Source organism: Rissa tridactyla, chromosome 11 (genome assembly GCF_028500815.1).
Source record: "Rissa tridactyla isolate bRisTri1 chromosome 11, bRisTri1.patW.cur.20221130, whole genome shotgun sequence".
Lineage (NCBI taxonomy): Eukaryota > Metazoa > Chordata > Aves > Charadriiformes > Laridae > Rissa > Rissa tridactyla.
The window spans coordinates 19194715-19219087 of record NC_071476.1 but is presented as its reverse complement, the minus strand read 5'-3'; the positions used below and the strand labels follow the sequence as shown (position 1 = coordinate 19219087).

The 24373-nt window shown below is 47.8% G+C and overlaps 1 protein-coding gene across 2 annotated transcripts in view; it reads left to right on the top strand.

Moving 5' to 3' along the window:
* ETF1 (eukaryotic translation termination factor 1) overlaps positions 1–24373 on the top strand; it is a 29674-nt gene extending 5301 nt beyond the window's left edge. For both annotated transcript variants that reach the window (XM_054217369.1, XM_054217368.1), the window contains exons 3-11: positions 10980–11155; positions 11990–12129; positions 15475–15613; positions 16564–16754; positions 17286–17415; positions 18203–18358; positions 18940–19004; positions 20448–20595; positions 22106–24373. In XM_054217369.1, coding sequence (XP_054073344.1) covers positions 10980–11155; positions 11990–12129; positions 15475–15613; positions 16564–16754; positions 17286–17415; positions 18203–18358; positions 18940–19004; positions 20448–20595; positions 22106–22188 — 1228 coding nt within the window. In that variant the 3' untranslated portion in view covers positions 22189–24373. The remainder of the gene's footprint in view (positions 1–10979; positions 11156–11989; positions 12130–15474; positions 15614–16563; positions 16755–17285; positions 17416–18202; positions 18359–18939; positions 19005–20447; positions 20596–22105) is intronic.

Genomic DNA, 24373 nt, shown 5'->3' with positions numbered 1-24373 from the left:
CAAAGTGAAACATGTACTAGTTCTCCTTGAGGGTGGAAAAGCTGACCTGTTGCTTAGGCATAAATGATTTACCCGGCTTGTGTTGCAGGAAGCATCATTTGCAGCTGGGTTCTCCTGCAGTCCATCTGGAGCTTTGCTGATCCCGGTGGAAGGGCCCAGCTTTGGAATTAGCCTCATGCTGCTGCTGTTTCCCAGCCTGGTGGGACAGGGGCAGGAGGCTGCTTGGGTGAAGGTGGGTGGTGGGCTGCGCATCTCCGCACCTTGTTCTGGGGTGTCCTGGGATGATGCCACTTTTGTGACCAGACAGGTTGGCAAGGCTGAGACTTGTTTGTTCTCCAAAAGCACCAGGTTGTCCGAGGCAGCCTTGGCGTGTCCTACTGTTAGCGGGGTGGGCCTTTCCAAAAGTGACCTGAGAGCCCACCTTCTTGTGGGTTAACACTGCAGCTGTGAATGCTGCAGCGGTGCTAGCTGCTGGGATGCATTTAGGGAATAACTGGGGTTAGTTGCAAGTAGATGTCCTGTACGGGTTTGCCTTGTTCCACATTGCTTTTGAACAAAGTGCTGGGAAGCTGGTGATGCCGGGGTTACATTGTGCTGCACTGGTGAGCTGTATTTCTCTCTTGAATTAGGCAGTGCGAATACTCGGTCACTCCTGGGAGCATCTGCAGCACTTGACTGGAGATGGCTTGTTCTCCTGGTAGCGGGTGCTGTACTGAAGTTGCAACTGTGCTGGAGTAACTGTTGATTAGTTGGGTGTGCTGGAATTGTTGAGTCTTAGTGCCGGTGTGAATTCCTCTACTGTACCATAAATGCATTTAAGATACATTACACCATATATAGTGGTGTACTGTTATTTTACGTGAGTGTAACAACGCCACCATGTCTAGGCAAGTACCGGTGTAACTATCTTGTCTCTAAGTGATGTCATACGTCAGGAGGAGGATTTGGTGTAGTCCTTCATTGCTGTGACTGGTTTCTGGCCACGCTGCCAGAGATGTGTCGGTTCAGAGGCTCCCTCCCCTGCTCCCAGGCTGGCAGCAGATCTCTTTCCCTACCCTCTTTATTGAGATCTGTTTGTCGTTGTGACTGTGCCTCAGGTTTGGGCTCTGGGAAACAGTTAACCATTGATACAGGATCTGTTTCTGCAGAGCTGAAGCTTTCACCTTAGGACATGGAGAGCGATGGGGACCTTGAACCGGGCCTGGGTGGGCTGGTCGATCTGTGAAGGGCAGTGCTGTGGCAAGGTACTACTTGGATTTCCAACTTGTGCTGTGTGAATTAGGTTGCAGTGCTGATATTTCATGCTAGTGCCAGTCATGGGATAGCCTTGAGGATCTCTCCACAGCAAGCTGATGTCTCCTGTGCACCTACCTTTCCTAAAAGGCTTTTGCTTCTGCCGGACTCTGGGCTGGGCAAGCCTTGGGGTAAATGGCTGTTTTCTTTCTCTGTGGGGAACATGAGACAGATGAGTGGGGCAAGGAGTGGAAGAGTAGCGTCTACGAGGTGGCACGTGGAATTTATCTTTACTGCCAGTGAGTTTCCTGCTTTGGCTTTATGATCCGTCATTAAAGCATGGAGTGTTTAGGGAAGAGGTTAAGATTTAAGTTCTTACCTAAGCTGAATTGCTTCCTCGAAGTTGTGCTTGTCTTAAGGGTAGCTTCTAAAGGAGGTCACGTTTCTGTTACAGAGGTGAAGGCTATGATATTAATACTGCCTTTTGCTTCTGGTAGTGTGAGGAGAAGGAGACATTTGCAGGGAGGCCAAAATAGAAATAGCGCAGGGCAGAAGTGATACCCGAGGGCTGTGTGGCAGGTAGTCACATAGGATGTACTACCCGCTGTTTCCCTGCTTCGACTCTCTGAGTCTCTTCAGGCAGCTGGTCTCCGTAGCGCTGGGGTTGGAAGCTGGATGTGGATTTCATGTGAGCAGGGCTGATCAGACCTCTCGGGACTAAGGCGGTGTCTCTTGAGAGCTTGTGTTGCTGTGGCATGGAGGGTGGGTGGTCTGAGAAAGCTGCCCTGTGCCAGGTGAGAAGGCAGCCGGAACAGGGGAGGATGTCCAAAGGGTTGTTGACACCCTGCTGGTTCCATGTGTCTTAATTGTCTTAAAATATTTCCTGGGCTTTCTCATCTGCCGGCTCTACCTGTTCCTTTTGAATTATAGCAACAATTAGGGAGTGCTGTTCTGAGAGTGCATGCTAGCAAGTGGCAGAAAATGACCCGATCTGGCAGAATGGTTATGTGTCAGACAAAAACTCTAGTAAGTGTTTATAGCCTTTGGTAATCGGGCAGCCCGATACCCTCTTTTACAACTGCCTGAATCATTAGTGAACAGTGTGATTCATACACAGATCGTCATTCACATAGAGCTAATGAATGAGCCCCTGCCTGCTGAAGACGAATGACGTGGTAGAAGATGGGAATGAGCACGTCAAAAGAGGACAGACTTCTTTGGCTTTGTGGCAACTGGAATTTCCCCCTTTCCCCTCCCACCCCTCACCCCCCATTTAGCTCCCTATTCCCATGTAGCTCTAAGGCATTAACATCTTAACAAGCAAATCTGGATTTGTTGCTTCAGTCCCTCAGTGTACATCTTGTACCCAACTGGCCCATTAGCATAATGCAACAAGTCTTTTAAACTTGAAGCATTAATAATTGGAGAGGGAGGAGGGAGCGCAGGGGAGCTGTGGCAAAACCAAGCCTCCCAGTGAGTCACGAATGTCTGAAGTGCAGAAATGTCTGTTCCACTTACCAGTAATTGGGCATCCGGGCTTTCTGCATGAGGTCAGATGCAGCCAATTCAAAACATGCCTGCACAATTATGTTTTGTGATGTGTTGCCTTTGATCCAAGGGTTTCAGAATGGCATTGATTCACCTTCCCCGTGGGGTGTGCGATACCAGTGCTCTTCAGCAGTATGGGATGAAGTCGGGATCTGCTCCTGGAGCTCGAGAACTGACTTGGGATCTGAGTGCTGGTGGTTGCCCGAGCAGCGGCCACAATGTCAGAGCTGGCTCCAGTTAGGGATAGGAGGAAGGTTGGAGTGTGGAGCTGCTTACGTGTACCTCTGTGCAGGTAGCGCATGGTGGACCGATGGGCAAAGGCTCACCTGCTACCTGTGCAGCCTTCGGACACGTGATACCTGGCCAAATTCTCTGCGATGTGGAGAAATAGAGGTCTGTGACCTGATTCTTCTTTCACCTCCTTTCTGTCCCTGGGGAGGGAGGCATGCTGAGCTCAGGAGGCAGATCCTGGCAGCAGGCCAGTGACTGCTGAGGGCGGGCAAGCACTGCCTTGCCTGACCCTTGGTGAGACGCTAGTCTTGCTTCTGCTCCTCTGCTGAAGCAGCCATCTGCTGCCTCCCTGTGGGAAGCTTTCCCTTGCTGCCGAAGCAGGGGGTGCACTGGGGAAAGCAGGCTTGCTTCTCTTTTCCAGGGTGGGTTCCGGCTTGGTGCTGTGCTCCCTAGCTCGCCCTCGGAAACCTTGCTTGGCATCTGGGGGCTTTTCCTCTTGGAGAAGGTCAGTGGGTTAGTAGTAAGAGGGCAGAATACCTTTTCAGGACAGTCTTAATGTCTGTGTTCAAGCTGCTTCTGGTTACACGGAGTGCTTTTTGTGTATCATCTTCCTGTAATGCTGGCAGATGCGATAGAAGATTCCTGTCTAGGGCTCTGGGACAGAACTACAGCTCGAGAGAGCTTGGCATTGTGTGAGCCGTGGTGGCAATAGCTGCATGGCCTCATGCTGTGCAGCTAAGTGATTTTCCTTTGTCTGGGGCAGAGGTGGCATTCAAAGGCTGAGGGGGAATTAGCTATCCTGGAGTGTTTCTTGGACTGGGGAAGGGGGGCTCGCTTTCTCCAATTAATGCTTATGCTGAAAAGTACTCTTGAGGAAAGAATGACTTGGCCTCCTGGCTCTGCGATCGTCCCCTCCTATCCACCCTGCCCCCTTCTTCTGCATTTTCTGTGCTTCTGAGGTGGCACTGGATCCAGAGAGGTCATCTCTGCCTTACTTTTGCTTGTGAACTGGTCTCTTCCTTCTCTTCGTACCCTTCTTTGGGTGACCTGGAAACATTTGAGGAACAACACGTATTGATGTTGCTTTTTAGGAGACAATCCAGAGTTCTGGTGTATGCTGTGGTGAAATGCAGAATGCCTCTGAGGTAGGGGTTGTGAGGTTCTTGCTGAAACGATGCTGTAAAAAGTACTGCCAACAGCATGACTTTCAGCTCAGTTTTACTTCAAAGGAGCTAATGGTAGGTCCTGTTGTGAGCTAACTGGTGTTGTGTCCTCTGTCTAGGTATTGGTGCAGCACTTCTCTCCTGCTCGAGCAGTGCTTTGAGCCCGTCATCTGAACAGGGAGTGCGATTTCATTTATTTCTGATGGAGACGTCACAAAAAAAGCTGTTGTTTCTCAAGCAGCAATTAGATCAAGGCGTGCTGGCTGTGTTTGTTGCAAAGCATTCAGCTGACGTTCTTGCGTACAGGCAATGCGGTCTTTGGGTAAGCTTCCAGATGACGTTGCCTCTGAAGCACTGAAGGGATCCTAGGCTCTTAAGATTGTCTCTGCTCTTTCCTAGCAGGCTGACAGGATTTCCAGGAAAAGTTACGTAGCTTTTGCATCTGCTGTTGTCTCTTTAATTTTGGCATCTCAAGTGGATTTGAGCCACTTCCTATTTGATGAAGGCTTTGTCTTATTAAAAGACATTAAGTCTTTAAAGGGCACAGCTGTGACTTGTTTGTGTACTTCACAGCCGTAACTCATAAGTTGTAAGAGCATGTGCATAGAACTTCCCTACAGCAAGGTCGTCGCTGTTGCATACAGGGCTTGTATGAATAGGGAGTGTCTAATGGCCTGTGTTTTGTAAGAGAATCCAAACCAGCAATTCTGTACTTGCCTATACCAAAGGACGCTCACTTCTTATAGCGCTTCACTCAACATCTCTGCTCAGATACAGGATGGAAAAAAAAACCCATTAAATAATCTGTACTTAGATCACTGCTTCTGTGGACTGTGCTCTCAACTTAGCGCTACAGGCACGTGATGCTTCAGTGAAAGACTATGTGGGTACTTGTTCGGAAGTAGTGTTCTTCTCTTGGACCTGTGGTCTGTGCCTGGTGAAGCTCTGCCTTGGATTACATAGGTGTTGCTGGCATCTGTCTTGCAGCTGGCTGTGGATGTGTTAGCGATGGAACTGGTCTAGCCATCGTATAACTCCGGTAGTCTTGGCTGTCCCAGCAGCTTGGGCTCCTCAATACGTGTGATGGGCACCCAGTAATCCGTGGTCCTCTTGAATGGAGTCTCCATCCGAGACCGACAGATGTTACCTTGGGAAGGTAACATCCCAAGGTACCTTGGGAAGGTAACATTGCTTGAAGCAGTTTGTGGTAACAGTTATTTTGTAGAAAGCTTCCTGTACGTTCATAGAAAGCTGTGGTATGTGGTTACAGTCAGATTATCTGAAAACTGTTTGCTCCACGCTCCCGCCAGTCTCTGGCAGTCACATATAGGCCTCGTGCTGCCCTTGGTTCTTGGGCAAAGCAAGACGTCATGAAGCTAGTGCCCTGTAAAAATAAGCTCATTTTGAGTCATAGAGAATGGCTGACCTTCCTCGCCTCTGTATCTCCACGTTACACAGTGTGCTGTCAGTGTAAAATGTTTCATTGTGGAACAACTACAGCTCAGCTGCCGTCTGTCCAGTCTCCTCTGATACCACAGGATAGGCCAGTAGCTGCTATTTCTATAGCGTGTCTGTTAAATTAATGCTCTCCCTTGCCAGTGCATATCCCAAATTCCAGGAGACAGGTTGAGTGACTGTTCCTCCTCAGACTTCTGGTTGGGATTGCTCTTGTCTGTCAAGCCGAGGATAGCCACCCTGCAGTGGTGCTTGCTGCGTTTGGCACTCTGTGTGGGTATGTGGCCGTGCAGGCAGTCATCTTACTGTCGTAACGCTGTGTAAGATGGTAGGAGTCTTTTAGAAAACCACTAGAGCAGTTTCTAGTTTCAGCTGAAAGCTGAAGGTCTAAGGATCTGCTCAGCTGTTCCTTCTGACGGGCAAAAGGGTAGAAACCGAATTCCTGTAGATGAAGATGGCCACCCAGGACGGGAGGCTCAACTGTCAGCTGTAATGAAACCCATCCACGGGATATACTTGGCAGCTTATTTCAAATGTGATACACTGCTCGCTTTGTGCACTTGCCTTCTGTTGTGGTGGCTTCCTCATGCTGAACCATAAAATGTGTACACAGTGGGCACCGCGCCTGGTGCCAAACGTGGCATGGGACTCGACACAGTGATCCAGCTGGTCTAAGTGTCTTCTGTGAAGTCCTTGCTCTTCTTCTAAATAGACTCCAGGGGTACCATTCGCGGTCTGCAATGCCACAGCTGTTTTAAGGCACGGTGAGGTGCTGTGGGACGATATCTCTTAGGCAGTGCAGGAAGATCTTGCAGGGAAAACGATGCTTGGGTGCCGTAGTACCTGCTTGCAGGAATAGTGGCAAAACGTCCTTCAGCTTTTCAGGGCTAGATTCGCAGTGATTTGGCACAGCACACACTGCCACTCGCTGTGAGAGCTTGTTAACATTTGCTCTTAAGCCTGCCTGCAACTGGGAAGGCTGTTTGTTTTGTGGTACGGTTGTCTGAAATTCAAACCATAGTAACATTGAAGTTTTAAGACTAGAAGAGGCTGTCCTATCCACAAATCTCTATTTTCTAAAGAACTTGCTGTCTCAAGAGAGCAAAACGTGCTTGTTTTTGCTTCCTCCTTTCCCCCAAACAGCTCTCTGGCGGGTTGTAGGAGCAAGGTTGGAGCCCACTTGCAGTGGTTTAGGAGCAAAGTCAGAGCCTCGATCATCATCTATCCTAGAGATGCCTAATGCTGGTACCTTCCAGGCCACGCTAAATCTGAGCTAATTGCCAATTACTGGCAGGGCTGGCACAGCGTGAGTAGTAACCATAGTACCCAGACACTGAAGTGTTTCTACCTTTCTAGAGGTTGGCACTTAATTGCCCCCTTGTTTCTTTGTAGCGTGTGGACACCTGCCCTTAATGCTTTTAATTGTTTTCTCCTTGCCAGTTCCTTGTGCAGTGGCACACGTTGTGCTGTCCTGCGGTCTGGGATGCTGGTTTCTTACAAAGCAAACCTCTCTGAGCACGGGATGCCGGTTTCTTACAAAGCAAGACCTCTCCGAGCATTTTGGGTCTTGATGCATGCGCTTGCGTTACAACGGCAGCTATTTGGCTGCTGTGCAGGCACTCCTTAGCCCAGAATAGGGACGGCAACTGTCTCCAGCCGCTTAAAACTTCCTGGCTCAGTTCAGTCTGAAAGCATTAGCTTCCAGCTGATCTGGTATAATTTGTCCTGGGTGCACCGAAACTCTTAAAAGGCAGCATTTTGAAATCAGGAGGCTGCTGAGCAGCGTATCATCTGGAGTGTTTCGGGTCCGTCCTTCCTGGGGATGATACAGGGAAGAACCAGCTCATTGCATGTTCGATCCCGAGCTGCCAGTGTGAGCACTGCCTTTAATCTAGATTGATTGTTTAATTGTTCACTGTAACAGTTCCCTAATGAAGTTCTGTCTGGCAGTGTGCTCGCTGCGGGACTCGTGGATTCGTGGCTGGCAGTGGCCTGCCAGGCAGCAAATGTCCCATGTGCTTCACGCGCGGCAGAGCCTGTTGGGTTTCAGCCTGCTGTTTGGGAAGGTCCCTTTCTGGAGGCCGTAGCCAGCATCATTTCCCCTTCCTCGCTCCCAGAGTAAATGTACTCTAGAACCCAGCGGCAGCTCATCTGCCAGCGGAGGAGGAGGAATGGGATTTTTGCAGAAATACCTGTCGTCTTCTTCAGGCACAGTGGCTGCAAAGACCGATAGGAAAGCTGCAAATCGTATCGCTATGCAGAACAACCTGGTTTTTTTCTACGTGTTTTTGAATGGCAGCTTTCTTAGAAACTCTTTGCTACGTTTTTTTTTTCTCATTGTGGTGAATTGAGCAGATGCAGCCAGTTGTGTGGGGTTTTTTTGGTTGGTTTTTTTTTTTTTTTAGACCTTGCCATCCTGCAGAAAGGTCACATACAGGTACAAGCTTGCTTAGAGAGGGGAAAACCGCTCTTCTGTGGTAGGAGAAAATGGTGTTAGTGATGCGTGAGGAAGTTCTGCAGCCATCCTGGTCACTGGTGTGCAGATCTGCTTCAGCTGGTGTCTTGCTGGTCTCAACCTGTCTTGATTTAGCGAGCAGATCCTGACCACGTGCGTGTTTAAGGAAGAGGGAGATGAGCAGGGGATGCTGACTGTTACCTTCAATTAGCTGGCTGCCTAATGAACTCCTAGTTGGGTGGATCAGCTGTACCCAGCAGGCGGCAGCAGCAGCATGCCGGCAGGGCTGCCCCCTTGGGCTGTTTGGGTGCCCGGGGATGCAGGGTGACAAGCCGGCTGGCTCCCTGTGCTCCAGGCTCCGGCAGCCTGGGGTGCCGTGAGGTGCTGCCGCTGCTCCCACGTCAAGCTGCTTGCCTGCTGTTTTGCTGGATTCTGCTGGAATCTGTTAGTGCCTGAAATAGCTTTGGCTGGGTAAATAGTGGCGAAAGCACGTCAAACCCAAGAAATGCACTTGATGTTGGTAATGGAAGGTGCTTTTGGATATAAATCCAGGCTGGAATTTGCTGAAGGGTTGGACCAAGCACAGTAGTGTGCTGTTTTAAACTAGTTTGAGACTTAAATGAGGGAGCATGCATCGTCTAAGAGCCCCTTTTCATTTTTTTTCTTTGCAGTAATAAATCAAGAGGGCTTGTGAAGTCTGCTGTGTTACCTCGGGTAGGGCGCTTTGGGCAGGGTGTTGCTAAGGAGCAGTGATTTGACTGACACGCGTGACTCCGTCTTATAGATAAGACGCTGTGTGTAATATAAATAATCACTGGTTATAGTGGCCTCTTTGAGATGTGGGTTCGGTACACTCCAGCCAGCTCGCAGCGCGCAGAGCTGCGCTCTGGGCAGTGGCTCTGCTAATGCCAGTGTTTCTGGGGCGGTCGAACATAACACGAGGCCGGGGGCTGGGATTTGAGGGGTGGCTTGCATTAAAAATGAAACGTACCTTTACGAGTGCTTTTTTACTGAAGAATTGGTCTTGGGAGGGCACACCCAGTCTTTCTCCGTGCTGTTGCCACCTTCTCACCTAGTTCACTGTCTTCTCTTTCTTTCCCCTCTAATCCTCAGTACAGGAAACCTCTTCCTAGCAGGAGAGCCATGGAGTGACCAACGGTTCCATCTCCCGCGTGCCGCACGGGGATGCCCTTAGCTCGTGCAGCAAGCCAGGCGTGATGTGCAGAGCTTTCTAATCTCTGGGAAGGCTGAGAAATTCTTCTTTCAGAGGAAGAAACGAACTGCGTGAGCTTGCCTCAAGAGTGCTACTTTCAGAAAAGTCGGGAAGAGCTGCTTTCATTCTGACCAGCCTCTTGCTCAAAGGAGCCTGCTGGGAATGATAGGCCATTATATCTCCCCTAAGGCTTGTGCCGTTCGCTGGGGTAGCTAACTGCTTTAATTGAGTGGTATATGGAGTATTCTTGGCTGGGGTGACCTGGAAGTCTGATAGCTGTCAGCATGGCTCAAAGCTCCTTCTGGGAATAATGCGTGCAAGCGTCTCGTTGCGACTTTCTTGATTAGTGTGTATGGGGATCTTGGATATTAAAACCAATTAGTTGCCTTTAAGGTCAGGGAGTTATTTGACCTACCAGCATCCGTTTCAACTTGGCCTGAATTGAAGATCTTTGGAAGAGGGCTGTGCAACTCTTGTAAAGAGGCTAATGAAGTGATGCTTTTTAAAGCACTTCCCTGCTGTCTCTGTAGCCCAAACACTTCAGGCAGGACGCTAGTGCATGACAATCTGAAACAGCAGCAGGCAGGTACCGCGTTAGTCTCGTCCTGCCGTAAGAAGTGTAAACGTGCAAAACCTCTTATTTTTTTTTTTATGGCTGAAAAGCATTTTGTTTTGGTGATTTGACTCAGAATCCTGAGTAAAGGTGTTTTTGCAGAGCTTAGCTGGCTTGCCCTTGGGAGGGCTAGAGGACACGATGAGGTATTTGATTTTTATGCCATTACTCTAATGTGAAGTATGAGGTCTGGGTTAAATTTGAGACAATGAAGAAGCAGCACTTCGGACATCTGGGAAACTCAATGGCAAATGCGAGGTACCTGCTGGAAGGCAGACAGGAACTTCCCCAGTTTTCATTTTGGCTTTGGATGGTTTTGAACCATGAGGCTGCTTTGGGGATTAAGACCTCTGCAGGATCCACCCCAAAGCCGCAGGAGAAACGAATATCCAACTTTTCACTTAACTTAAGCCAGTTCTGTGATTTGTGGGGTCTTATCTCTTGAGTTGGTGCCTGGGGTTGGCGCTTCTGAGCTATCAGTCATGTACTTAAGCGTGCTTTATTTAAAGCAGCTGCCAGAGTTGGTGAGCTTGTCTATAAAGCAAAGTGCTAGTGGGAAAGTAGAAAAGACTAACTGCTGCAAAAGGATCCTTCCAGTTCGGTTTTCTGCCTTAATCTGAGGAGAACAAAGTGTTAAAACAGCACTTGGGCTGGTTAGCGCTCCAGCTGTCTGAGAACAAATGGAATGGGCTTAAAAATGTCCTTAAAGTATGTGGCTGCATTGTTTTAAATAATCTCTGCCGGGGACTGCCTACACACCTTTAGCTTGCAGCCCTTAGCCTGTACGTATGCTCTTTTTTTCCAGAGGAGTATCCCAGGTTAGACGAGCAGCTTTTGGAGGACCTGCTTGGTAGTGGCTAACCTGAACGCTTGGTTATGGAGTCAAATCCTCTGAAGAGCCTGTTTTGTTCTCTTTTCTCTCCATTATTGTGCAGCGGAAGGGGAATTACACCAACAACATCCTCGAGGGGAGGGAGGAGAGACAGCTGCGCGCGTGGAATATGGTGTAAATACACTTGTTGCTTGGCCTGGTGGCTGCTCACAACCCCTCTGTTTTTCCTTTCTCAGCAATGGTACCAGCATGATATCGTTGATCATTCCCCCCAAAGACCAGATTTCGCGAGTGGCAAAAATGTTAGCGGATGAGTTTGGCACCGCCTCCAACATTAAGTCTCGAGTGAATCGCCTTTCAGTACTGGGAGCCATTACATCTGTACAGCAAAGACTGAAACTCTATAACAAAGGTAACTCCTAGCTTCTATGGATGCTGGCAAACTTCCCTTACATGGAAGCAGCCTTAAGTTCCTGCGTTATGCAGTTTTCCGCTAATCAAATCTGTTGGCCTGTGCTGCTGTTTTGCACTGATGTTCCAGGTATGTTGCCCACGGATGGCTGCTTCAGGGGTAGACCTTGGGGCTAGAATAGTAAGATGGTCCTTGCCTTTAATAAACAGGCTCATGATTCTGTCCTTAGCGGTGCTGACCCTTCTAAACTTGGCCGGCCTTAAGAGCTGTTCCATAATAGTTCATTTGTGTTAAACTAGTGGTTTTTCCATCAAGCAGAAGCTTGTGTATGCCTTCTGCATGCCACTATGCAGCTGCCATCGTTTTGGGAGGAAATAGACCCAACTAAAATGAGTACTAGAAAAGAGTTTGTCGCTGCTGTCTTTACGCTGGCCAGTGGCCTTCATTGAGGTGGTCAGTCTATAAATCGCTGTATAAGAACTAGGAAAGCTTCACAGGCATGCTCGGCTTTTTCCTGGATTCTCTGAGCTTGCAAGCTGATGGGTTTAACGGACAGGTACACACGTTCTTGCGGCTTTGTTGCAAGTCTTTCCATCAGCGTTACCTTTTAGCTTCCCACTCCAAGCTGTTCAGTATAGGTGCACTAAATTACTTTGTTTTCCATTGTAGAGATACGGGAGGGAATGGAGGGGAGGGGGTGGAAATGGAAAGTAAAAAAACTTGGGAACTTCAGTTTCAACTCTGCCTCTACTGCCAAGGCCTAGTAGTTAGTTTTGGATGGGTACAGCTTGCAATATTTCCTAGTGATCTAAAATTACCTTGTGTCCTTTGTAGTACCTCCAAATGGTCTGGTTGTTTACTGTGGAACAATTGTGACAGAAGAAGGAAAAGAGAAGAAAGTCAACATTGACTTCGAACCTTTCAAACCAATCAATACGTCGTTGTATTTGTGTGACAACAAATTCCACACGGAGGTAAGAAGTCTCCTCTTGCCTGCTGGTCTTGTAGTAGTCAGTCAGGCTGCTTTGTTAGGCTCGCTGGAACAGTCCTTGGTGTGCTTGGGTCCATGGTCTGTAGAACAGCAGGCTTTAATTAAGACATCCTGCTGGTGAAGCCACTGGATGGCTTGTGACTGGCCGGTATTCAGAAATGTGTGATATTTGCTAAAAGGAGTTGAGATATTGTCCAGCTCCTACTACAGCTGAATTTATGGCCCGGCTAGTAACTGCTGAGTTCGCGTAACCCACCGACATAAGCTTTTCTCTCTAACTGGAGGCAAGTTGTTTTTTTTTCTTAACCTCAGAGGCCCATAGATCTTACTCCAAGCCAGGCCTTAAAGTAATGATAATATTAGTGTTGCCAGTCTTGATATCAGATGTGTTAACTGAGACCCTTGATGGAGAGCTGGCATGTGTCTAATCTATCTGGGGTAAAGTGGGATTACTTTTATCCAACATCTACTTATCTTAGTTAAACGAACGGTTTGAGGCATATTTAAATTAATGTGGATTACAGTAGTCTTGACTCCATGACGTCAGTTTATTGCGTTTAAGTCTGTTTTGGCTGGGTTGGCAGTTGCCGAGGTCTCAATGTTTGTAGTAGATGACTGACTGCCTTTCGTGTCTACGGCGTTCACCAGGATAAATGTGTGGATGGAGACTTAATTGCCTGTGATCAAACCTGTGTGACATGGGCGTGACAGGCCTTTCAGTGATGTAGCTCTTGTTTGCTTGGGGTTTTGGGGGTCTGATCCATGGTTGGGTTTCAAAGGGTAGGAGTACAGGAAGGAAAGGCGTGCTTGTTGCACAGGTGAGGTATGTCCCTATTATTCTGTCTCCCCACCAAGGATGAAATCCCAATACATCTTTGACCTAGCAGGAATACAAAACTGCGCACGGGTACAGCTCTCGAGTTCTGCTGAGCCCGTATGTCCACCGGCAATTGAAAGCAGGAGGTAAATAAGAGAACTCGGGCGAGAGCCAGGGGTGCAAAGCCAAGGGAGATATTTGTCCCTGCAGTTCTTGGCAGTGGGTGGACAGTGGTAGGTTGCCTTCTGCCCTATCAGGAAAGGGATTAATTTGGTCTTGGCTGCAGCTACAGCCTCAGGGCATTGATTCAATAAAAAAAAAAAATGTAGCTGCTACCCAGTGGGCTGTTCCCAGGAGGCAGCTGTAAATACACTCTTGCTGGTGTGTAGTGTTGCTCGGCAAGAGAGTGGCAATAACTTGAGGGGAATTTGTGGTAATTGTTACCACTTGTGATTACTAATGGCACCTTTCTTCATGGGCTCTTAGCTCTCCTGTGCCTTTTGAGTACGCAGTTGTTTTATTTGGTATTGTTTGCACTGCCGAATCACATCTACCTGTAAAAGCCTACTGTATGCTGTCTTGAGATGATGTTACACTGAAGTCTCGACTTGTGTATGTCTCATTTGGTTGTAGAGCCATGCTTTTAACCCAGTGGTTCCCCCGCAATGCTCAACAAGAACTCAACAGATAGGACATTGGGCTCGGTACATCAACAAATTGCCTATGAAAGTGAGGGCATGTCGAGGAGCCAGAAAGGGACGTGATCTTCACCTTTGGGTGAAGCTGCAAAGAGGAAACTTGGCCCAGGCTGAAGGAACAGAATAAATGCAATAGTCCCTTCTTTGTGCTTGATAGGTCAAACAGTGGAATTGCTGACGTGGAATTAGCGAAGGCGAAACTGGGGGAATCACTGATCATGGGATACTTTATTAAAATAAGAGGGAATCAGGAACATCGGAGCTGTAGTCATCTGCTGCCTCGCAAGAGTATCTGATAAGATTTCCTCTAGATATTTTATTGCCTGTGTGAAACCGAAGGAACTTCCCAAGAGGGATATGAACCCTCATGTGTGTCTGAAGGGTAGGATTTACAATGACTTATTTTGATACCTTGGCTGGGGCACTCATTCCAGTCACACGATTTGCTTGGCTCTGCCCCAGTGAAATAGATTGCAATGTAATATGCCACTTCCTCCTCTCATTCATCCCACTGCTGAGGAATTAATACAGAATATTTATTTTGGCCAGTAGATTCCATTAAACCTTAGCGTCTGTTTCTTTTAAGCTTGAAAGCTGTAGACTTGGTGGTGTGGATTTTGGATAAAGATGACTGATGGTTTCTATTCGTTCCATCCAGCCCGATAATCAAGCTGGCAGGCGTGCAGGCAGTTAAGTCCTGTGCAGTACACCAACACCATCGCTCTTTCAGTATTAAACTGGTGACTTAAAACAGTCAGGAATTTGACAAGTTCTCCAGCCTGCTGATGTGTTTTTGCCAGCCAGAAAGGGGATTCTTGCTATTACATTTATTGGGCGCGTATAAGTGAACAGAAGCGTGTGTGCCGAATGGGCCTATGTGCTCAGGCTGCCCTCGAGGGAACAGTAGCTGATGGATTTTCTTGGAAAAAGAGTGTGGAGTTTGGGTGCTTGTGGATGTCCCACACCACCAAAACCAGGGCCGGGCAGGGAACTGGACAAAAGTAAGTCAAAAGCCTTGATACCAAGCAGTGCTTTAGTTGTTAGTCAACAATCCTTACAGGGTAAATTTATCTGCCTTCTTTAAAGGGAAGAAAATTGAAGGATAACTTCATTTTCCAGCAAATATTGTGGCTGTCTTCTCAATAGCCAGTTACGCACGGGATAATTACTGCTGCTGTAATTTAATTCTGCCGTGTAAGGCTGAATTTGTCGTAACCACTGTAGATTTCACCATCCTGCCTTTGGGACTCCTGGAAGTCAGCAGGTGCGGCAAACCAGCCTTTGTGGTAGTTGGCGAGTTGAAAGCTGGTCTGTACTGGTGCTTTGCAGCGTAAAACTCAACTGACGAATGGCCCGGTCAGTGAACTAAGCAAGTTCTGCTTTCCTGGCTGGAATGCTTGGGAAAAATCACTTTTCCAGTTCTGCCAACCGAAGAGGTGATGCAGCCTCGTAGAGGTGTGATCCGTTTCAATTAACGCTTTCCAGAGCTGATCCTTAGGGTTTTGCTATTACACCTGCCCGTGACATCATGCGATGAACTGGTAGTGCTGTGAAAATGGTTATCAAGCTTAAACATCAGTTTTCTTTCTGCTCTTGGCAGCATTGCGTGAGTAATCTGGAATAGTCTCAACTCCTGAATCTGCTGCTCTTCCTCTAGTTTTTTTTTTTGTGTAAAAAAAAAAAAAAAAAATAAAAAAGCAGCGACCACCCGTGGAATTAAATTTATTGCGGTGTGTTGTTTCTGGTAGCCTTTCTGAACCAAGGTCCTTAATAAACTGGTGCTTACTGCTGACAACACTGTTTCCTGTTCCAGGCTCTTACAGCGCTGCTTTCCGACGACAGCAAGTTTGGCTTTATTGTAATAGATGGTAGCGGTGCACTCTTTGGAACTCTTCAAGGAAACACAAGAGAAGTCCTGCACAAATTCACTGTGGATCTTCCAAAGAAGCACGGTAACGCACTGGTCTCTCCCTAGACTGCCGCAGGATATCGCGGGGTGGGATGTGAGGGTAGAAGCAGGGGACTTGGCCTGTAGGTGTTCAGCTCTGCTCAAGTCTTTGCTCCCCTGAAATCTGACAGCAAAGCCTCTAGTCTGAGCCTTCTGTCAAAATTAATGAATCACTGTAATAGGCGGTTGATATTCTTAAAGTGACGCTTCTTATTTCTTGGTGCGTGTGATCCTTTCCTTGGGTTTGGGACAGTCTTAATTAAATATTACTAGCGCAAGTAGTAATGCCACTCGGTAGTGCCTGTAAAGTTTGTGTCTGATGGTGTCGCATGCAAACCACGGTGAAAAGCAAGAAGCTGTTCCTTGCGAGAAGCACCGAAGCCCAATGGAGCGAGCGGAGTTGTGGTTCCGTTACACGATGCTGTGCTGTAGTGAGCCACTGATGGATTCAGCAGGCTGTCTGTTAGCTGCTCCCGCTTTGCCGTCCTTCTCTGTAGATTAGGATGGGACGAAATGAAATCGAAACATCTCCCCCAGTAAGCCTGTGCAGCCGGGACTGCTGGGGTGCATTGCATCAGCCAGAGAAGTGTGTGAGGCAGCGTAACAAAGGAAATGGCTTTTAACGAAGGTACAGGACATAGAAAATGTGCACAGATGTTCAAGATTTCTATAGAGAGTTGTGAGTCTGTATAGGGGAAAAAACCCAACAACCACAAACAACATATTTCCCTCTGTGGAATACGTGGAGAAGAATCTCTCGTTGTGAATGAACCCTCTTTATTCACTTGCTGTTCCAGTGAGTGCCCCTGGCTCTGCTCGTGGCAAACTAATTCCGAAGGCTGCATCTGCCCTTGGCTTCAGTTATTCAGGGCCCAGTTGGGACCGTGTACTAATAACCTCCCCGAAATGAAATTACTTCCAAATTGCTACCCTCGCATCTCTTCTTTCGTAAAGGTAGAGGAGGTCAGTCTGCCTTGCGTTTTGCTCGTTTGCGAATGGAAAAACGACACAACTATGTAAGGAAGGTAGCGGAGACGGCTGTGCAACTGTTCATTTCTGGCGACAAGGTGAACGTGGCTGGTCTCGTTTTAGCTGGATCAGCTGACTTCAAAACTGAATTAAGTCAATCCGACATGTTTGATCAGGTGAGTGACCTTTTCTGAGCAAAGCCCAAATATTTAAGCTGTCAGTAGTAACATGGTGATATTGGCGGTAGCTCTGGTACAAGATGCACCTGGGGAGGAATGTAACCTTGGTGTCTTAAGCAATTTGATCAAAACTAAAAAGCTGATGTATCCTAAAGAGGTCTCCCTTTTCTAATACCTCCTGCAAGGAGGTGAGATCTCCCTTTCTTAATAACAGTGCTAATAAGAAACCTGTCCTCCCTGGTTTGGAACTGGCGTTCACATTCTTTGTGTTCCCAAAGCTAAAGCAGAAGCTTTATTGCAATTAAACTCCACTAAACCTAATCTCTGTGTCCCTGTTGCCTGAAAACTGGGCTTCAATATTAAGCATTCAGAGGTCCCTCTGGCTCAGAACCTCTGCGTGCAAGTGAAGCAAAATAGATTAATGCTCTGACTCTTACCAGGTACTTATTCTCGTGGCGTTGTGAAGTAGTCTTGTGGCAGTGCTGCCTAATAGACTCTTTCTCATGTCTCCGCTTTCTTCTTGTTTAGCGGTTGCAATCCAAAGTGCTCAAACTAGTTGACATTTCGTATGGAGGAGAAAATGGATTCAATCAAGCAATCGAGTTGTCAACTGAGGTCCTCTCCAATGTGAAATTCATTCAAGAGAAGAAACTAATAGGTATGTCGCTACATGCTTAGCCTTCTCCCGAGCCAAATGTGCTTGACTGCATGTGCTGATGCCTTTGTGTGCTGCCTCGGCCCTGCGATGCTTTCGGAGTTGGGCAGAGCATGACTTGGAGTGATTCTTTCTGTTACTTGGACGCCTCCTCAAATGCTGCAGGACTTAAGGAGACTTTAAGGAGTGGGGATTTTTGTTGATTCCCCCCTCCCCCCCCCCAGCTTCTCGTGTCTTCTGATAATCTTTTCATTAGAGATCGCCTTGGTTTGAAGCCTTCCGGTGACATTTGGGAGGGAGGGGAAAAAAATATCTTCTCAGATTGGTTCCACCTTCATCAAGAAGAGAGTTAAGGTTAGTTTTGTGTTAAGCTGGCAGTGGAAACGATCCCTTGTTTGACTGTCAGCAGACACACGTTGCTGATTTGAAAGCACAAGAGGGCATGAGTAGCTACCGGACACTGCAAAGAGTGAAGTTAAATAGTGCTTGTTGGTGGGTTAGTCCAACTGATTGTTTCACTGCCAAGGTAAGCCTTTCAGTGGAGTGAGATTCCTGACAGGGATTGAAGTTTCCTCCATTCTCATTCCCTCCAAATTCCTGACAGTTAGAGCAGACTTCCTGCCGATGAATGTCCTCAATTACATGCTTTGACATGTTACCGTATCCCTTGCTTCCTTCAGCAGCATTGCAATCTCCTTTTCCAGTTTCTTGCATTCAGATCAGGATTGTTAAAAATCCACGTGCGTGATCGGTGTTCATGACAATCTGTCTCTTTGTATCCTGGCTGCAGGACGATACTTCGACGAAATCAGTCAGGACACGGGGAAGTACTGTTTTGGCGTTGAAGATACATTAAAAGCTTTGGAAATGGGAGCAGTAGAGATCCTGATAGTCTATGAAAATCTGGATATAATGAGATACGTTCTGCACTGCCAAGGCACGGAGGGTAGGTAGCGCTTCTGTGACACTTAAAGGTCCGTGAGGGTTGAACACCTAAGCCATCTCACTTGGATAGATTACGCTGGAGGAATTCCCTAAGTAGATCTTGAAGGACTTGGTCAAGGGAATGTTGTGTAGGCAGGGCACTAGCTCGCAGCTTTCCAGCTACTCGGGGCTGGGGGGGAGAGTCTGAAATGAGCAAGCTTCCGCTGTGGAGAATCGCAGTGCTGGCGTGGCAGTTTGTCACAGAGCTCGTACGAAACCGGCCTTTCAGTTGTGGAAGTGTAAATGTGACACCAGTGCATTGTAGAGGGGAGACTGACTTGGCCCCTCTGGCCAAAAACACAATGCTTATTGACTGTAGCCAAACCACATGCCTACAGCAGGACCTCTGCCTTTCTGGGGTTTTGGCACTACGCTTACTCTCTACTGGTGTGCCCTGTTTGGTTTCCCGTAGAGCTTCAGCTAGAAAGAGACGGCAGAGTCAATGGTCAAACCCTCTGTGCTGTAATTGTCAGTCTCTTGCTGTCTTGAACCTACATCTGGTCGTCTTATTCAATGTAATAATATTTTTCTCTCCCGTTGCAGAGGAGAAGATCCTGTATTTGACACCAGAGCAAGAGAAGGATAAATCCCACTTCACAGATAAAGAGGTATTTCAGCTTTGGGACTCGGAGGTTTATTCCCAGTGTACTGGTGCAGCATTCTGAATGTCTGAGCTTAGATTATTGCAAGCACGAGAGCCGTGATGACCTTTTGGCACTCAAATGAGACTTCAAGACAGTCACCTGTGGCTCTTCCTGTTCACCTTCACTGTAATCCTTGGATTCTAGACTCGCTTTTCTCCCACCTTTCCTGCTACCACCTCCAAGATTGTGTGAATGAATTGAAGTGACAGGCAATATGGGGCCTTTGACCACCACCAAACCATCCGGAGAATCATAGAACGGTTTGGGTTGGAAGGGACCATAAAGACCAGCCAGTGCCACCCCCTGCCCTGGGCAGGGACACCTCCCACCAGCCCAGGTTGCTCCAAGCCCAGGCCAACCTGGCCTTGAACCCCTCCAGGGATGGGGCAGCCACAGCTTCTCTGGGCAACCTGGGCCAGGGGCTCACCACCTTCAGAGTGAAAAATTTCATCCTGAGATCTAATCTAAACCTCCCCTCTTCCAGCTTGTCCACTGAAAGGGTTTGGTAGCCACCGTGCAACACACAGGCTGAGGTCCCGCACGTTACTCCCTGCTTACTGTGCACCGATTTGGTCGATACAAACCAACTGCGAGGCTAGAAACTATTACGTGGATTTCAGTGCAAGGGAGCGTTTGCTTCTCAGTGTATTTGAAACGTGGATCTGTCATTCGCTGCCTGGGACTTTCTCGCCTGTACAGGCCGAAAGACCCTGGTGGGCCAGGGGAGCTGTATTATTTTGCAGATTAAGGTGGGCAAAAAAAGCCTGTCCCTTGCAAAAAGGGTGGTCACCTCTGGCTGGCGTGAGGACTGCCAGGGTAGCCGTTTCCAGCTGCGTTCCCTCCTGGTGGGGTAATGGCTAATTCCTTCTGCGCGCGGAAGGTTTGTAACGTTATCCGCAATGAGGTAGCGTTTCTGTGCCAATCATCGCTTGACCTCCTACTTGGGAAAACTATACTTTTTGCCTCTGTCTTTTCCTAGAGTAAACAGTTAGATGAGTGGCGATGGACTGTTTGTAAAGTAAATCCAAAGAAATACGGAAAACTTAACGAGCGTAGCATGAGGTGACGGTTGAGCAGAGGAATAAACGAGGCCTTTCCCCTTCTGCACCAGCTTCTCTAGTATGGAGGCCCAAAGCAAGGCCTGTCAGTATTGAATTTCTTAGCATCAGGCGCCTTTTGCTTGTGCCAGCGCTTGCCTGACACAGATGTGTCAGGAACGCCAACCGCCTGGGCCCTGGCGAGGGTGTCGGGCTGCGGAGCAGGGAGGCTGGTGTCCGTCTTGGGACTAGAAAGCCGGTGGTTAAGCTAAAGACAGCTTTTGATATGAATTTTCTCAATACCTAACATGCAATGACCGTAACTCTTGTTTTTTCTTTTTTCCCCCCCCTCCCTCAAACGTCGCCGTAGACTGGCCAGGAACACGAACTGATAGAAAGTATGCCCCTGCTGGAGTGGTTTGCAAACAACTACAAGAAATTTGGAGCAACATTGGAAATTGTGACAGACAAATCACAGGAAGGATCCCAATTTGTGAAAGGATTTGGAGGAATTGGAGGTAAAGTGCAAGAGAAAAATATGTTTGTCTCTCTTTTTTTTTTTTCTTTTTTTTTTTTTAATGGGTGAATTGATAATCTGGTGCCAACACAAGCGGAAAGCTGCACAGATTAATCTTGCTCCTATTAGTCACAATACCCGTTTAAGAAACTATCGTGTTCAGCAGGGGTCTCCAGGTGAATTCGTTCCAGATTCAGCAAGGTGATGCTGCGTGTTGGGCGGCCGTGGCTTTCGGGCTGTGTTCCTCAGATCCCTTTGTCCTTCAGAGCGCTCAGAGGGTGGGCTGTCCTTCCTTCCAGCTGAATTCCAGAAGGGCCCTGAGCTGCTTCGCTCCGTCCCTGCGCTGGTGGTGTTTTGGGGCAGAGCGTGCCCTGCTGGGTGGAAGTGGCGCATGACAAACGCCAGCCTGGTTTCTGAAGCAGCTGGATGTCTGTTACTCATCTCTCGGAGCTTCCCTGTACTTTGCCCCCTGGTCTTCCGCTTCTTTGCGGAAGAAAAGTATTTTTAGCCCAACTCCAGGGAGATATGAGGCTTTGGAAATCCTTCAGTCCTCCTCTGGAGCTCACTGACCAGTTTCAGCGAAGTCTGGCAGAGATGCCGATAGCTCGCGTGCTTCAGTCTGACAAAAATCACTAGCGGGGTAGCGCAAAAACGCCTGCCGTGCCCCTTGTCCTCCCCGGAGCAGGGATTCCGGGACAAAGCTGTTGCTTGTTTGCTGATAAACCGAGCGTTGCCGCTTGCTGTGTTCAGGTCGATGGACGTAAACCAGAGATGAGTGTATCGTAAAGAGGAATTTCTAGGGGCCGAAGAACGCCAGTCAGAAGGAAACGAGCTTTGAATTGTTTTGCCACATAAGGAGCAACAGGTTTCTAAGTTTTCAGGGTTTGTAATTCCAGGAGTCCCTCCTGTCCTGCCAGAGCCAGCCTTTTTGCGTGGTGGGGTACTCTTTGCTCCAGTCCCTGCAGACTTGAAAGGAAATAACTCCTTGTATACCCCTCACCTCAGTAAACGTTTCCAGGGATGAAGGTTTCCCAGAAAACCCCGGTCGGTGTTTGGGGTGGGAAGAGGCCGGGAAGACAGCAGTTAAATCCTGCTTTTACACCATTGTAAAAGGTACTTCGGTGCCAGCCGCCCTCTGAATTTAACTGATAGGCCTCCCTCTGAGCGGTTGTGCTAGGACAGGTGATCTGGTACCGGTATTTTTTTTTTTTTTTGGAGATGGGGGTCCTCCTAGACCAGCTTTTCCGGAAGAAGCCTGGTCTGTGCTGGGCAGGTAGGTATTTCTTTTGGCAATAAGTGACCTCAGGCGGTAACAGGGATGTGGCATTTTCACTCGGGCTGCACGTCCGCTGCCAGTTGGAGCCTGACTTGCCATACAAGTGCTAACTCAGCTTCCGAAAATGTTAATTGAGAAACCGCTTGACGTGCAGAGCCGGGGCTCAGTGAACTGCTTAAAACGCCTTTCTAGCTCTTTGCGTTTTGAAGAAGCTAAACCCTGTTGTTTTTACCAGGTATCTTGCGGTACCGAGTGGACTTCCAGGGAATGGAATACCAAGGAGGAGACGACGAATTTTTTGACCTCGATGACTACTAGGTAGTCGACCTGGGTCCGGCAAAACGTGCCTCGCCCCTCCAGCATCCAACCCAAGGAGCAAAACTCATGGTGGAAAAACACAACAGATCCCTGCCTTAGAATTGGAACATTTCCAGAACTTGATCCACAAGCATTGGATTTAAAAAAGCAAAACCCTACACTTTGATTTGTCATAGTGTCAGTACAGCAGCAAACTACTAAGTTCCTATATGCCACTCTGGACTAATTTAAAAAGAATCCCAGTTTTTACTTTTACTCGATGGTGAAATTGGTTGCTCTTGTATTTTATGAAAACGATTTTTTTTTTTTAACCTTCATGATACATTAACTGCTGTAAACCTCTTCCTTCCAAAAAAAAAAAAAAAATTAATAGAAGTAAGATCCTACTGGTTTGTTTCTTTTCCCTTTGATTGGAGAAAATCAACCGCCGCGTTTTGCGGCCGCGTGACCCATTTACATGGCATCCTCAGCTTAGGCTGCAGAAGAAGAAACGTAATGAAATTGGAGCCATTCGTTCTCTTCACAAAGAGCGGGGAGGCGCTTCCCTCGAGTGCTGGCTTGTAACGCGTGGCTTGCAAATTCAGGTGGTTTGGGGAGGCCCACCGGCCAAACGTGCTTTAATCTGTTTGCGGAAGCGCTGCTCTGACAAACTAGGAAACGCACTTCACTGATTGCGCTGAAAATGCTGCTGGAGTCTTGGGCTTAATTTGGATTTGAGCAGTGCAGCCTTCAGGATTTACTATTTTTTTTTTTTCCAGTCTTGACAAAAATAAAAATACAGTTGAAGTGAAGTAAGGTACACTTTGCTTTGTTTTGTTCCTCAGTAGGGTGTGGTTTTTTTTTTTCGCGTTTTTGTTTTAGGACTGCGTAAGGTTTCCTTGATTATGTGAATTTTGAACCCACAGCGCTTTAGCGGAAGCGGGTAATTTTACGGGAATAATTAGTGAGGGGGAATCCTTGACGGAAACCTTAGTGCTGGTGCGTTTGGAGCATTTGATACTAATACCTTGAACGTTGGCCCGACCCACTGGGGCCCTCCGTCTCCCAGCACTAAGGCGCTCCGTTCTCTTGGCTCACAAGCGTCCTGTAAATCTGATGCTGAGCTCTTAAAGCGCCCTTAATGGGTTAAAAATTCCAGCTGTGTTGGGTTTTTTTTTTGGTTTTGTTTTTTTTTTTTTTTTGTCGTGCCTGCTATATAGAATGCATTTCAACCGGCTAGAAAAGGGCGAAGGGGTTTTCAGGCGGCCTCGCGGGCCGGGGAGGGGTGAAGGGAACACCGATGGGCACGAGAGAAGGCGCAGGTCTTGCTTCTTTGCGGGGGTGACCGGGTTCTCCGCGGGGCGCCCCGCTGTCACGGTGCCCCCGGAGCTCTGTCCTTCGCTGGCTCTGTCGCTCCCGGTGCATCCCTCGAAAAAGCAGCTTCTCTTCCAAGTTGCATACCTGCCTATTGGTCTGCTTAGGTTTTTGGTTTGTTTTTTTTTCCAATAATCCTGTTTCACTTGAAGGGGGCCAGGTGGTGGTGGTGGGGGACGGGGGGGTTTGTCTTAAAACTTCTGCCACGCTGTTCTTGCAGGTCCAAAATGCCTGTCGCGGTGAGCGGTGGGATTTGTAACCCCGGTTTCTAACCTGGCAGAGGGCTCCGCCGTCGGTTTCACGTGGAAGCTGGAATCTCTCACGGAAGGCGTGACTGGGTCCGCCGTAGATTGGTGTGCAAACCCCGGGTTTGAGCACGTTTGCGGGCTGCACAGCGGGGTGCGTTCTGGATTTTTGCCATTGTAAATGGGTCTAATGTGACATGACAAGACCAGAAAAATTGGATGTAAATTTACATTATTTTTTTTTTTTTTTTGAATATACTGCTTGTTGTTTCACATGATACATTAGGGTATGCAGCTCCTTTTTGTAGTTTTTATTTTTACTATTTAAGTTTGGAAATGATGCCAAATTTTTGTATTTCTTTAATCAATGTGTTCTCTTCAGTGATATATATTGCATTATATATTGATGTGTATATCAATATATACTGATATGTATTACACTTACACATACAAACACGTTAAACGGGGGTGAAAATTCCTAGCCTTCGCATACTATATAGCCTCTGCAGAGAGATCCCAAGCAGTGATATCTTGGTGTTGTGATGTACAGAAATGGAGAAGAGTATTAAACCATATTTAAGAATATA